Source organism: Grammomys surdaster, unplaced genomic scaffold (genome assembly GCF_004785775.1).
Source record: "Grammomys surdaster isolate TR1022 unplaced genomic scaffold, NIH_TR_1.0 98, whole genome shotgun sequence".
Classification (NCBI taxonomy): Eukaryota; Metazoa; Chordata; class Mammalia; order Rodentia; family Muridae; genus Grammomys; species Grammomys surdaster.
In genome coordinates, this window is record NW_021604577.1 from 5005216 (window position 1) to 5020870 (window position 15655).

At 37.3% G+C, this 15655-nt stretch overlaps 1 protein-coding gene across 3 annotated transcripts in view; it reads right to left on the reverse strand.

Moving 5' to 3' along the window:
• Togaram1 (TOG array regulator of axonemal microtubules 1) overlaps window positions 1–15655 on the reverse strand; it is a 61870-nt gene that overhangs the window by 40208 nt on the left and 6007 nt on the right. For all 3 annotated transcript variants that reach the window (XM_028782443.1, XM_028782435.1, XM_028782450.1), the window contains exons 2-6: window positions 9620–9776; window positions 7962–8096; window positions 2553–2849; window positions 889–1151; window positions 40–278 (exon numbers count right to left, since the gene is read on the reverse strand). In XM_028782443.1, coding sequence (XP_028638276.1) covers window positions 40–278; window positions 889–1151; window positions 2553–2849; window positions 7962–8096; window positions 9620–9776 — 1091 coding nt within the window. The remainder of the gene's footprint in view (window positions 1–39; window positions 279–888; window positions 1152–2552; window positions 2850–7961; window positions 8097–9619; window positions 9777–15655) is intronic.

Below are 15655 nucleotides of genomic sequence, written 5' to 3' on the forward strand. Positions count from 1 at the left end.
AATTATAGGTGAATATCAACATCTCAGAAAATAAAGTACATTATTCTCTTCCCCTGGGGAGTTGTAGAAAGAGAGGAGGTCAATGACTCTTGGCTGTAAACTCCACTCTCACTGTAGGAGCTGATGTTTGGGGAGGAGGAGCGGGATGGGGAGTCAATGGTCAGCTCAAGCTTCATAGCAGAGTCGGGACTGTCAACATCAGAGGTGCTGCTGCTGCCACTCAGTTTGGCTCTTTTCTTAGCTGCACTATTACGAAGGGACCTTAGAGAGCTCTGCATCTAAGAAAAAGAAAAGCAAATAACTCATGAGATCAATTGTTAGATATACAAGAGCTAGCCTTAGATTTTTGAACTTCATTCATTAGCCAACCCTCCATCTAGTACAAACAAAATAGATGGCATTATATACACAGAAGAAGAAGCAGACTCCATTGCTCGGGTTAATAAACAACCTACAAGGCTGTGAACTACTATGTTCTACTATTATTAACCGTGACACTTTTGGGCAAAGAGCAAAATGATTGAATATATTGTATGAATTCAATGAATACTTAGTGCCTCTGAAATCACAGATTATAAGTGAAAGCAGCTAATCAGCTACTCCAGGTCCTTCCACACTCTAGAGAGGGTAACAAGAGATAAGCCCCTTCAGAGAATGGGACATCTACATAGAACCTGCAAGGGCTACATGTCAAAGTAATGGACCAACACATGACACTTCTAAAGTGAGCAACAGTGAGTTACAGTGCCAGTTCCAACAGGAATTATTTTCATAAAGAAGAAAAACTGTTATAGTACTAAAAAAAATACCATGTTTCCCCTGTGAGCTGACTATATTACAAAATATGAAAGGGTTTTTTAATGATTAAAAATGATATTTAGTTCTCACCTCTTCCTGATCCAAATCTTTATCCCGGAAATTCAATTCTGAAAGATCAATTGTAAGATTATCTTTTTCACTTTTCCAAATATCATCAGGCTGTCTCTTTATGTGTCCCACTGTGCTTAAGTCAGTTTTATCAGGCAGAAGGCTTATTCCCCTTGGTATGGGAGGGACAGGTTTTGACCCATTTAGGCCTCTTCGGGAAGAAGGTGATCTCACCAAGGCAGGTGTAAGTTGAACTGGAGTAGTTTTTTCTTGAAAATTTTCTCCTACATAAAAAAAATATATATTTTTTATTTTTTCTTATTTTCATAGGAAGTATGTTTGAGTCATAAGTATTTAGAATAAAGTAATTTTAAATTAAAGAGTTTATTATCTTAAATTAGAAAGAGATTTATATTAAATAAGATGAAATAAAAGTATCACTATTCAACAAAAAGTAAGTGTATGAAATCCTTCATATTATATAAAATACTATATATTAAGCTACATTTGGAGTTATCATAACTAATATTTGTTAACGATAAAGTCCAAAATAAGCCAGAAAGTTGACTCATTTGGTCTCATTTTATTATATAAACAGTATTTCAGTGACTGGTGTATGTTAAGCAGCACTGGGAACTGGGAAGAACAAGCTCACACGCACACACGCACACACACACTTCTGAGATTTTAGGGATCAAACTCAACACTTCAAGATAGCAACAGCTTTACCACTATGTTACACCCATAGACCAAATTCTTACTTTTTAATATGATACTTGATCTTATATGTAGAACAAACAAATTAACAGAAAGGTGTGAAGGGTCAGTGTGAAAATATTGTGATAGCATAGGTTGAGTAGAAAAGCACTGAGCTTATGGTTATCAAGTGAACTCTAGGTTTGTGAGTAACTTGAAAGCTGAATATCTTCCCTCAGAGGCTGAGGATAGAAAAGCATGTAGGATATAGAGAATGCCTTTAAATAGACTTTATTTGGAAACTGGATTTGTCTGAATGAATTTATATGCTAATGCCATGACTATGGTGTATTATTATTATAATTGGTTTGTTTTTGTGTTTTCAAGACAGGGTTTCTCTGTGTAGCAGAAGTCTAGCTGCTCTGGACTTACTTTGTATACCAGGCTGGCCTGAAACTCAAAGAGACCTGCCTGCCTCTACCTTCCAAATGCTTGGATTAAAGGTATGTGCCACCATGCCTGGCAAGGTGTAAGATATTAAGAGAGAATATTTTAGTTACTGAAAAGAGAAAATTCGTTACAATCTTTTTTTTAAGGCAAATAATAAACATTTTCAATGAATGTCAAGTACATAAATAGGTATCATAGTAAACTATAAAGGATTTTTGTATTTTCAATGCTAAAAACTTGCTAGTAGGCCCTTACAGTATGCCCCTTTGTACTATAAAGAACTGTTACTTTCCTAGTTCTAACATAATCATCTTAAAGTGGTAACACAAGTAAAAAAAAAAAACGATTTCAAATCAATGTTTTACTGTTTATCTGCTCTATTAAGTATATTATTATGTTCTTTCTTAATATTCACAGGCCAGAGGGAAAACATAGTTAGCCAGGTTTTAAAATTTAATAATGTTATATATTATCTTTAAAGCACTAATTCAAACATAAATAAACTTAAACAAAACACTGATCTTTACCATCGTTCCTACCTGTAGGGTCAGCTGACTTCTGGTTGACAAGCTTTTTCTGTGGACTTGGCTTTGATAGTCCTTCAAAGCTCTTAAGAGGCCAAGAATTTGAGAAACTAATGGGATTATCTTGAGACTTCTTTGGAGATACAGAAAGAGGAGATGTGTGCTTTGGACTAGTTCGAGGTGATGAGAGAGGACAGGATGGAAGGGTAAAGGGTCCTGGGCTTGAATTGGAACCAGAGTATGAAGAAGGTCGTTCTGATTGACTACCGAATGTTTGCTGTGTCTTACTGCCAAAATTAAGGCCAGCATACACTGCAACAAAACAAAGACAGTATGTTACTTACATACACACACTCATCGGCTCAGAGTTCAAAGTTCCCCTTTCATATTTAGCTCCCCCATATAGCATTTCTGTTTTTGTATTGTGTCAGGAATAAAACTAATTAATTTTGAGAAAAATACTTCATATCTTCAAACCCAAAGTTTTCTTATCCTCCTGAAATTTTCTACTACATTGGTAGTTATTTTCATCTTGTAATTTTATAAAATTGTATATATATGTAAGCATATATATGCATTTACATCAAATATATATGTAAAAAGAATATTTTTAGTGAACCATTATTCTCATTTTCTAATAATTATGGTGGACACATTTCCATATCTTCTTTGAGCATATGTCTATTGTACCTTTCCCACATTTTCTCCCAACTTAAATGTGTGTTGCATTTAGTAGAGTCTTTCACATGTTAAGCACATTATCTACCCTGGAGCTGTATCCCACCCATTAACACCCCCCCCCACACACACACACACCACACACCCATAAAGCAGCATTTCAGAGGAAAAAAAAATCTGATTGCATTTCTTTATGTACTTAGTCCAAGCATGTGCATGTGGAGAGCAGAAGTTTATGTTAGCTGTGGTCCTTAACTGCTCTTCACTTTATTTTTGGACTAGGCTGAAGTACTCTGACAATAACAGACTGTATTAAACAGAGGAATCACCCTCTCTGTCTGGCCAACACTGGCATTACAAGGGCACACTCCTGGGTCTGGAGTCTGCACAGGAGCTAGAGATGGAAACTAAGGCCCATATGCTTACAAGACAAATCATTGACAACTGAGCCGTCTTTCCTGTCCCATTACTAAAATTCAAATGGTAAGTTTTTCCTATTTATGTTGGTGGCAATTATTGGTAAGTTAGATTTAATTCTATTATGTCATCTTTGTTTTTGCATTACTTCAGTCCTATCTTTTGTTTCTGTTGGATGGGAAGCTGCCTTCAAACTTACCACAAACCCGATGCTGGCCTTGAACTTCCTACTTCTAACTCTACCTTCCTAGAGCTGGAATTGAAGGCATGCAAAACAGGCACAGCAGGAGTTTGTTTGTTTATTTGTTTTGTTTTTATAATAATGGTTCTTGAGTGACACCCAACGCCTGTGTGTCCTAGGCCAGCAGTCCTCTATAAGCTACCATAAGCTTAATGGATCAATTCCTACTACTACTTGTTTACATCATCCTCTTACACCTCTACGTATTTTTTTTTCCTTTTGAAATAGGATCTTGTGGGAAAACTCTGCTAATTAAGGTCAAAGTCCACCTCTAATGTCCACCTGCTCAATATGGACTGGCAGGGCTGTCTCTTCTCACCTTGTCAGAAGCATTCTAAACCCCAACACGGCTTCTACCTGAGAAGCCTTAGTTAGATTACAGGATCAATTTCCTTTCTACTGATAAAAACTCATTTAGCTAGTACCTAAGATTTTTGAAATGCTTTCCCATGTTAATGAGGCATTCCATACCCTAATTCCTCACCCAATGACCTTTGCTCATACTGGATGTTGCTACCCTCAGTTCCCCAAAACTTTATAAGCCTTGAATCACCCAAAGTAAAGTTGCATCCTTTTAGCCAGACCCAGTGTGGTCATTCTCCATAGGTATACTCACAGGGCTTCTGAAGTCTCTGCCCCCTTTGCCCCCTTTGCCCAAGTGGACCAAGTGGACCAAGTAGACCAAATGTCAGTCAAGAATCCATGAGGGTGGGAAGAACCACAGGGTCTCACCCTGTAGCCCCAGTTGGTCCAGACTTTATGTTTATGTCATGGCAATTCTCCTTGTCCCAAGTGCTGGGATCACAGGCATAAGCTATCCTGTCTTATCTGAAAGGACTATCAGGAGGTTATATAGTTCCTAAGAAGATGCAATAAATTCTATGTAGCTTTAAAATTTAAACAAATACATGTGCATAGTACTATTTAACTAATGTTACTTTCAATTCATGTCAGCCTTCGTCATAACTTAGTCATATTTAAATCAAGATTAAGAAGTCTAACATTTTAGAATAGTTATAAAAATATTAGTATCATTACATTATAACAAGTATTCATTATGATCATCCAAATTAGTGTGTGAGTTAGTTTTTAAATAATTACTTCAACAAAGTGGCACACCAATTTCAGGCACAAATTCACTAGAAATTTAAGTCTATTCACCTGAGAGTAAAAGCTGTATTTTTTTTTTTTTAAAAGGAAAGTGAGCAAGTGATTGGCACTGATAAAAGCCACGTGACTCCAGCGCGGGAACTGTGTACAAAATAATGCTGGCAGACAAGTCCTCTGCTCAGAGAAAATACAGGCTGCTCTGAGCAAAGCGAGCCAAATAAATAAGCCTCCATTGTGAAGAAGTCACTAAGTATAAAGATAAATATAGGAATTACTTGCTTTTAGGTAAGATTTATAAACAGATCTGTCCAAATCACATGAAGGTTATCACCCGCGGTTTGGAACTTAGATAGGGAAACTTGTCACTGGCCCTAGAGTAGAGAGTACAGTGTACAAGTGGAAGCTGCTCTGGAGTACAGAGCCAAACAGATAGATGGTATAAATAAAAGACTGTTGTAGGCAGAGGGCCGAACAGAAAGATAGTGTAAATCAGACGTATTCAGATGGTATACAGGAGACTCGGGTTCTGTCTAACATGGGCCCCACGGGAATTCTGGGTTCATTTCCTGTTTGGCAAAATAGGGAAGGCCTAAAGAATAGGCATATATAGTATTTTAGTTATTAAGTTGATTTTATTTTCAAGATGAGTGTGATTTTCAGTTCTGCAGTTATGTTTTTCCTCTGGGAAAGAGGTCAAGATAAAGGTTTTTCTGGTTACTGGCTCAAGGAAATGCTTTTTTGGGAAAAAGCTTTTGTCTGTGTGTTTTCAGAAGAGACGATTAAGATATTTCTACCTCCCAGAATTATATGGATTAGACATGACAGAGGCAGATCACCAGAAGACTAGATTCCAGAATTCAAACAAAAAATTATCTTGATGCTAAAACTTGTTTTGAGAATTGTATATTGCAGAATACATAGCCTTGGTGTATCTACTCATCAAGCAAGCTGAGCAGACCTGCTCCAACCTCTGATGTCCTGGAATTTCAGCTGTATGCAGTGAAGACACAGACGTCAGAGGCTTATCAATTTACTCTTTCCCCTACCCCTCTTCTAATATCTCAACGCCCGTAATCAGCTTGAAGAAGTTAATGAAGAGTCAACGCCCCAATTCCCTGGGCTTGGGGACTGAGGTGGTTATTATTGGGCTGTCTTTCTAGGGAAAAGTAGTGGTTTTGTTGGAACAGGGAGGAATAGCTAGGATTGATTACTTAGCCATAACCTATTGGTAGAAATCTGTATAATTGTTATTAAGCTAAAGTTATACTTCTTAAATAGCACAAAATTTATTTTGATTTCATATTTAAGGTTTTCATTGGTACGAGTTTCTTACTGATATAAAAGTGAGATTAATATTGTTACTCTCATAGGCATTGTGCCTATATAACACATTTAGGAATATAAGGCTTAGACTCAGTCTTTAACTTTTTTAATTGATTTGAGATGGTTAGCCTGTGAATTAAGGGCCTATAGCAAATACATGGCTCTGAGTTTATTGTTAGGGTATTTTCTAGATTTTAATTAGAAATAGCGGAGAGGAGTTAATGGACAACAGTCCAGATTGCTTTACATAGATAGTTGGTTTTCAAAAACATCAGAAGTCCACAGAAGTGACGTCACTAACATTACTGTATTAATGTTCATTGTGATTAGAGACCTGTCTGCTCCTGACAGCTCCCTGTCTTGGATTCTAAGAAGAAATTGAGCATCTTTGGAGTTACTCCAGTTGTGGTGAGACAGCCACTAGGCAAGAATTGCCTCTTTTCATCTACAGACTAATTACTGTCTAGAAAAGGACACACTTGCAGAATAGTCGACTGATTATATCTGCCAAGACAGAGTAATCAGCCCTTAATAATTCTGCATTACTAGGTCTGTCAGATGATCTTGGGCCAGAAGGCTGAAGACCAGATGCTCCAATGTTTTGAAGTAAGGGTGTCAAGGTAATCAGCAGTCTCTATAAATTGGCTAAGTTTTAGAAGCCACAGTTTGTGTTTCCCATTATCTTCAGTTAATTCAGTCATTCTGGATTTCTGACGGAGTTGAAGACTTATAGTCTCACAGCCAACCAAGGCTCTTTGAGAGGATGGTTTTCAGATGGCATTTTTTTTTTTTTTTTTTTTTTTTGGTTTTTCAAGACAGGGTTTCTCATGATGGCATTCATTCTAAAGCCAAGAAAAAAAAACAGGTTCAGAACTAAGTCTTTTAATTAGGAGAAATGACAGAGGTTCTGTTTAGTCAACAAAATGATGGACTGGGTATTAGGTCTATCTTGTACCTTACTGATACAAATTGGTATAGTTATGCTCCACTAATTGTATTTTGAGAGAAAGTTGTTTTTTTTTTTTTTAATAACAGTAAGGGTGATATGTAGGAGGAGCTAAGGTGAGAGGAGTTAGGAGAGGAAGAGGAAAAAGGAAGAGGAGGATCGAGGAGAGGAGAGAGAGAGAGAGAGAGGGGAGATGGAGGTGGATGCTCACGTGTCTGTAGCAAAGGTAGTTGGTATATCTAGGTTGTGTATTGGGTTACACTTCTGATTGTATGGGTATCTTGTTATTGATCATTACCAAATATATAAGCCTGTGATTAATCTTTAAGCATTAAAGTCTCATCTTTCTATTGTGCCGGTGTGGATGGTGGGGTGGTCTGGGCAACGCCCAGTCTTGTGAAGATAGAATGGAAGACTGGCAGAGCCATCTCCCACGCTGGCATCTCGTGGGTGGCACGGCTGGTGTTTCTGGCTGGCCGGTTGGTTCTAGCTGCTGGGCGCATGTGGCCTCTGGCAATGGAACATGGTGGCTGAGCTAGGCAGAGCTGCCGCAGCTTAGATAGATAGTCAGCTTTACCAGTGGCTGTTTTAAATAATTACTTCAACATAGTGTCATAATGACACTTGTGTAACATTATAAATAACATTACAAGTGTTACTTATAATATGTAACATAAATAATGCTGCTTTGTAAATCTGGAGCTTATACCTTTATCTTGATGGCCATTGGCTGTCCCCAGGAACTGTAAGTCAGAACCCACACTGCCAGTTTTACAACCTATCTGTGACAATCCAAGTTGCCCACATTTCTCAGAAAGATTTGTCTGAAGATTTGCAGTATTACCTTTGAAAAAAGAAGGCATGGAGGAACAAAGTAAAAATAAAGGTTATTTTATGAATATATATTTCATAAATGTTGGTAAAATTATATTCTGGACTTTAACTCATGACTATAGGATTTTCCAATGGCAAATGTCATCCTTTTCTTGCTTGCTTCACTTAGGAAGCCAAACACACACACACACACACACGCATGCACATACACTAAGAAAAATTCTGCCTTTCACAGCTCCAAGAGCACACAGGAGACAGCAGAGGTAGGAAGATCTGTGAATTCAAGACCAGCCTGGTCTACATAGTGAGTTCATCTGCCTCCTGAGTGCTGGCATTGAACAAGTATGCCACTAGTCAGCTAAATACCTCCTTCTATGATAACTACACAATTAAATATCTTTCCAATTTCTTTGGAAGTTCTTAGACTCTGTTTACTTCCCTTTTACTTTCTGTGAGGACTCTTATCAGTAAATCAGGTCAATTTTCCCTATGAATGTAATCAGAATGCAATCTCTTTCACTATATTCACTGCTGGGCTGGTTAAAACCCCTATAAACCTCAACCAGGATTCCAACAAGGAACTCAGTCAGTTCTCCCTCTTTTGCCCTTTGCCTCCTTTCACCTGCATTAAAAATAACATCCAAAATGCATGGCAGAGAAACGGTAAGTGATTGCACTTTTTCAAAATTCTTCTCAGGATAGGCTCATTCATTAGCAGTTTAAGAAGTCTTACACTGAGGCCTTTCAGTTTTGCACCTTTCATTTCAACCATCTTGGTTCTTCTGCCCTGAAATCACTTGTTCTTCACTCTTCATCTAATGTGCTTCAAACATTCCCCTCCTGAATACTGCCTGTTAATCACATAGTTTCAAAGATTCCTGTTCCTCTTTCACATCACTATCTAATCTATTGTGTCTTAAATTGATTTAATATCTGCTCCCCTGTTCTACTAGAAATTGATGCTTTTCTGCTTGTTTTGGTTTTGAAACAGGATCTTACTATATAGTCCTGGTGGGTCTGAAACTCTTTTGTAGACCAGCCTGGCCTAAAACTCGTAGAGATCTGTTTGTTTCTTCCCCCTGAGTACTAGCATTAAAGATATATATCACCACATCCATCATAGAATACAAGCCTTCTCGAAATATTACACCTTTTTTGAAAGCTACATCCCTAGCATTAAGAAACATAACCGACATGTAGAGATGCTCAAGAAGTATTAGTGTCTTTAGTGACCATGGCCTTACACTACTAACAGCCTATAATGAGATGACCTATGATCTCATGACACAATTATGTCAAAGTGCCTGCTTTTTAGCCAATCTTCAATAAGCATTTATTAATTTACTATGTATATATAACATAAATAAATTTATAAGTAACAGAAAATTTAAATTCCTAGTAAATAATATAATTTATTAAACCTGACTTGTCCATTGGATTATATATACTTTCTACAAGCCCTCAAATGGATTATGAAGTTTAGAGAAATCTTTAACTTAGTTCAAGAGACTATCATTTCAAATATTTACTTACCAGCACCACATGTAGGAATTGAATCTGAGTTAAAATCCCGACTACTCTGAAATAAGTTTCTTGATGACCTTTTTTTGCTAAAACATAAATCATCATTGACTGGCATTCCTTGAGAGGGCTTTAATTTTGGAGATGGGATAAGGTCATGAGCTGCAAACTGAGAAGAGAGTAAGTTAGCAAATTTTTGCTAAGCCTTTTCAGTTATAAATAATTTAAAACAAATTACAAAACTCAGATAAAGAAAAGTATTATTGAGTATGTAGTACAAACACTCGTTCAGTATGACACATTAATAGTATTTTTCTTTCCAAGATAGAAATGCTACTTTTTTCTTTCTTTTACTAGACTGCAAGTCTTTTCTTTACCTTCTGGCAGTAAGAAAGGAGACAAAACTCAAAGGAAAAGGATGTCTGCTGACTCATCAGCAGACAGTCTACTCTGCGTCATTTCAGCAGTAGGCAATGAGCACCTTAACTGACAAGCATCCGGCTCCTCAGACACGCAGAGGCAGTGATTGCTAATCTATAGCCCGACTGAAAGTACTACAAACCAAGGGAAAGAATGTTACCTCAGGGCTCTGGTTACAACCACTTAAGTAGGGGCTAGAGAGGTGCTCAGTAATAAAATGTGCTTACAGGCCTATGAGAAGCCTGACTAGCAACAAACAAACAAACAACGACCTCCAGTACATTACACACGCAGTACTTGATGGTTTCCAGATACTGTCTCATAAACACAGCATGATCAGTTAGTGACAAAAGTTCCTCAAAGTCAGTATTACAATTTCTACAATTGTTCATACGATAGTAGTATTAAACAAGAAGCCAATTACAGTGAACTTCCAACTGAATACTTTAAAACAAAAGATACATTAACAGACTAGTAGATGATCTAATAAACAGTCTTCACTGTGTAGTCAATTTTACATTATATTTGCTTTGTAATTAATTTCAACTTTTTTTTTAACCCATCCTCTCCTATAACCTTTCCAAACTCTAATAACTCTTTTACATCCAGGCTAACATTTTTTTAAGTTTCCACGTTAGAGAGAACATGAAGTCCTCTAATTCCATTAACATGATTTTCACGGTTTTAAAAGTACTAAGAAAGTTTTCATATTCAGAGAATTCTAGAATTTTAAAAAGTAAACCACTTACTGGTGATAATCTAACATTTATACTGATAACTTTTAGGCTACTCACAATTTTGACAAGCTCTAATGTAAAGCTTGCTTGTTTTGGAGGGTTTAAGACAGGTCTCTTAGCTCAGGCTGGGCTCAAATTCACTGTGCAGTCAAAGATGACCTAAATTCATGTTTTTTTTTGTTTTTGCCTCTACCTCCCAAATGCTAAGACTATAAGTATGAGCCACCAGACCTAGTTTTTGCAACACTGGAGATTGAACCCAGGTCTTGTGCATTCTAGGCAGGCATTCTACTTACTTAGCTATAAATTCATTCCCAAGCTTATTTATTGATTGATTGACTGATTTATAGAGGCTAACCTCAAATTTGCCATTTAGCCCAGGATGGCTTGTAATTCACAATCTTGCCTCAGCACCAAATACATAAATTATAGGCATGTTCCGCCACACTCACAATGAAAGTTTTTCCTAATCACATAAGAATACTGTCAGTATCCCCTAACTGGTACCTCCATCATATAGGTACCAGTCATTGAACACGGGTCGTCAGGCTTGGTGGCAACTGCCTCTACCCACTGAGTTACTAGGTGCTCTAGAATCTATGTTTTGAAGAAGATACTGATGCAGTTCATATACACATTAAAATTTATCTTTGTCTTTTCCTTTCTTTTGGCTTTAAAGCTCTCTTTCATCAGTGTGTATGCGTGCGCGCACACACACACACACATACATACTGCACTATAGAGCCTCATTTAGGGAACAGTAACAAATACAAGCAATAAGACAGAACAAACATATACTTTACATATGACTGCAGGGGTGAATTTTCTGTATCTTTCATACTTAAAACCTAGCACAGAGTATATGTGCTTAATTTAGAGTTGAATCTCTGGACTATCTTTTTATATCAGGGCTTCTTTATTCAAAAGTAACCAGTAATAAGTCCATCCTGCCTATGTCTTGGTGCTACTGTTTTGCTTGGTTTTTTCTTTCACTGTCAAACAGTGGGGAAAACACTGCGGTTATAAAAACCAAAACCACAGGTTGGAGAAATCGCTCAGTGGGTAAAGGAACTTTCTGCCAAGTCTGATGACCTGAGTTTGACTCTCACATTGAGGAAGCTGAAAATCAACTTCTACAAGTTGTCTTCTGACCATAACATGCTAACTGTGACATGTACATAAATGCCACAGAAACTATACCTTAGCACATCATCTTCCAGTTATAGAAAATCAAAGACAAAGAAAATGCTGGAGGCAAAGACGAGGGGAAAAAAAAAAAACAGAACCAAAAGTAAAAATTACATCTGACTCCTCAGAAATCATGGAAGAGAGAAGAAAGTGAGTGAAGTAAAATGTCAAGGAAATGAAAGAGAAAACAAACGCCACTAACCTAGCTAGACTTCTGAATCCAGGGAAATCACCACAAAAGTGAAGGACAAAAAGACAAACAGAGACTGAGGCATTTTTCTAGTAAGACCTTTCCTTACAACAAATGTTAAAATCTTTGATATACCCACAGAAAGCAGAGAGAGAGAAGCAAAGGGACTGACAGACAGACATATATGAGTGCGCTGGAGAAACAATAAGGGAGGTATAATAAATTTCTTTTTTTAATTTTTAGTGTGTGTGTATTGCCTGCATGTATATCTATGCATCATGTATGTGTCTGGTGCCTAGGAATGACAAAAGAGGGTGTCAGGTCCCCTGGAACTGTAATTACAGAAGATGATGAGTCACTATGTGGGTGTTTGGAATTGACCCCAAGTTTTCTGAAAGTGTAGCAAGTACTCTTAAGCATTAAACCATCTCTTCAGCTCCTTTTTTTTTTTATTCTTGATTGCTCTAAGAACAACTCAAAACAGCAGTATTAATGTTTCTATTTATTGTGTCTGTGAAGATATAAATGCATACTTAAGGCAACTACAAAACAAAGAAAAATAAAAGAGCAATTGATAGGCTATAAAAAAGTTAAAGACAGACTCACAAACATTCTCAATTAAATCTATAAAAGACTAAAATGTTAAAGACAGAAATAAACATAAGCAACAAATAGAAAATATTATATATACTAATTCATCATATTAAGTGTTAACAGTTTAATCTATACCAATTAAAACACAAGATGGGTTATGGAGATAGCTCAGTAGTTAAGAGCTTTTGATGTGCAAGCAGGAGGTCCTGAGTTCAAATCTCCAGAACACACATGAGAGAGGGGAGGGGGAGGAGAAAAGCAGAGGATGACTGAACAGAAGCCTGTAGCCTCAGAGCTGTCAGACAAGAGACAAGAGAATCTCTGAAAACTGCTGACTATCAGCCTAGCTCCAGGTTCAGCGAGAGACCCTGTCTGAAGGGAATGAGGCACAGTGATACAGTAGGACAACTGATACCTCCTACACACATACAAAGCCTATAACACATACCTATAGCACATATACCACAATCATACAAAAGAACATTTTAAAGTTGTCTGAGTAAAACAAAAAGGCAAAATCTAACTATATATCTTCTATGAGAAAGCAAGTTTAAATATGTTAATGTATATACATTAAATAAAAAGATAAAGAAATACCATGCTAATATGAATAAAAAGAAACCAGGCATGGGGCTGAAGAGATGTCTCAGCAGTTAAGAGCACTGACTGGTTGCTCTTCCAGAAGACAATGGTTAGACTCCTAGCATATCTCTAGCAGTTCACAAAAGTCTATAACTCCAGTCTCACAGGATCCAGCAACACCCTCTTCTAGACCTCAGGAGCACTGTACGTATGTGATACACAGACGTACGTAAAGGCAAAATACTTATACAAATAAAATTAAAATTAAAAACAGGAAATCAGGCATGACTGTTAATTTCAAACAAACTGAACTTGGGAGCAAAAAATTTATTAGCCATAAAAGGAGTACCTCTCAGTAAAGAGATCAATACTCCAAGAAAATATCATTTTAATAACAATATAATATAGTGTCAAACTACATGATAGAAATACAAGCAGAGTCAGGCAGTGGTGGCGCACACCTTTAATCCCAGCACTTGGGAGGCAGAGGCAGGTAGATTTCTGAGTTCGAGGCCAGCCTGGTCTACAGAGTGAGTTCCAGGACAGCCAGGGATATAAAGAGAAATCCTGTCTCGAAAAACCAAAAAGAAAAAAAAGAAAAAAAAAGAAAGGAAAAAGAAATACAAGCAGAACAGCAAGGAGAAGTGAATGAATCCACTAGTATAGATACAGACTCCATCACCCCTTCATCCTGAGAAATTGACAGATCCATATGGAGAAAAATAGAAAGGACATTGAACTCAACAACCTGAATGAACTGGATATAATTATCATCTACAGATAATTTCATGTAGCAACAGACTGTGTATTCCTCTCAAGCTCACATTCATCAACATTAGAGAATAGTCTGGGCTAAGAAGACAGCAAGCCTATGGTAAGGAACTTGTGTGAGGACCTGTGTCCAGATCCCCTGTGGATGCAGGATCTGCAACCCTACTGCAAAGCGGATGGGGCAGACACAGGCTGACCCCTGGAGCTTGCTGAAGAACACTCTAGCTCCAAGTTCAATAAGAAATCACACCTCCCAACAGGAGGCAGACATCTACAGAGGAAGGTACTCAAACCCAACCTCTGGTCTGTGCATACTCACACTTGAGAACCACTCTCTCATGCACGCACACACACAGAAAGAGACCACACTCTAGGCCACAAAACACATTAAAAAATTTAAAGGAATATGCCAATATAATAGCTGTTCTCAAACTGCAAAACATTAAGCTAGAAATCAGCAACAAACAGAAAACACTAAAAAAAAACCCAGTACTTGGAAATTAAAAAATATAATTTACACATAAGTCAAAGAAGAAATACTAAGTGAAATTTAAGTAAATTTCAAACTAGATAAAGATATTTCTGGAGTAAAATTGTTTCCATTATTTAAAAAACTAAAGTTTTTACACCAGCAAGATGGCTCACCAGGTAAAGGCACTGCAAAACCTGATGAACAAACTTCAATCCCACAACCCACATGGCCCAGGAGACAAGCAGCCCTCTCAAGCTGTCCGGTGACTTCCAGACATGTATCATGGCACATGTGCTCCCCAGCTCCCTCCAGTAAATAAATAAAATGGAAACAAGGAAAGAACAAGCTAAAATAAAAGCAAGTAGAGGAAAACAGTAACAAAAAAAATAGCACAGAAATCAGTGAAAACAGGAAATCAAAACAGACACTTTACAAAACCAAAGACTGGCTTTTTTAAAAGATCAGTAAAACTGGTAAGCTTTTAGTTAGGCTAAAAACAGAAGACACATTCTTAACAGCAGAAATGAGAGAAAACCACATAAATCATATCAATATTAGGATGAAACAGATAATTTGACCAAGTCTACCTCTAAATTCATTGAATAATCACCTCCAAATCAGAAAGCATCAGGGACAATCATGTTCATTAATGAAATCTATTTAACATTTGCAGGAGAAATGTTGTCAATTTTCTATAATCTTACTTAGAAGACAGACACACATCAGGCATACTTCCTACCTCATTCTATGAGGATGGTGCATATGCTCTATGACTGCAACTCCATGAAACTCAGAAAAAGGCAAAGTGTGCAAATAAAAAAAGACCAGCATTGCCAAGGGATGGGAGGGGGTGAGGGATAAGCATTCACAGCACAGCGGTGATGTATAGCAACTAAACTATTTTATGTTAGCTCCGTGGTGCACACAGATATACTTGACGAAACCCACCAGAATATACAACACAGGAGTGAAGCCTAACTAAAGGACGGACTCTGTGGTTCTTCTTGCTGGTCATTCATTGACTACAATCGTATGCTCTATCATCAGTGGTGTGCTGGGAGCTCTGGAGCAGGCTGGTTAAGTGTTAGGAAATC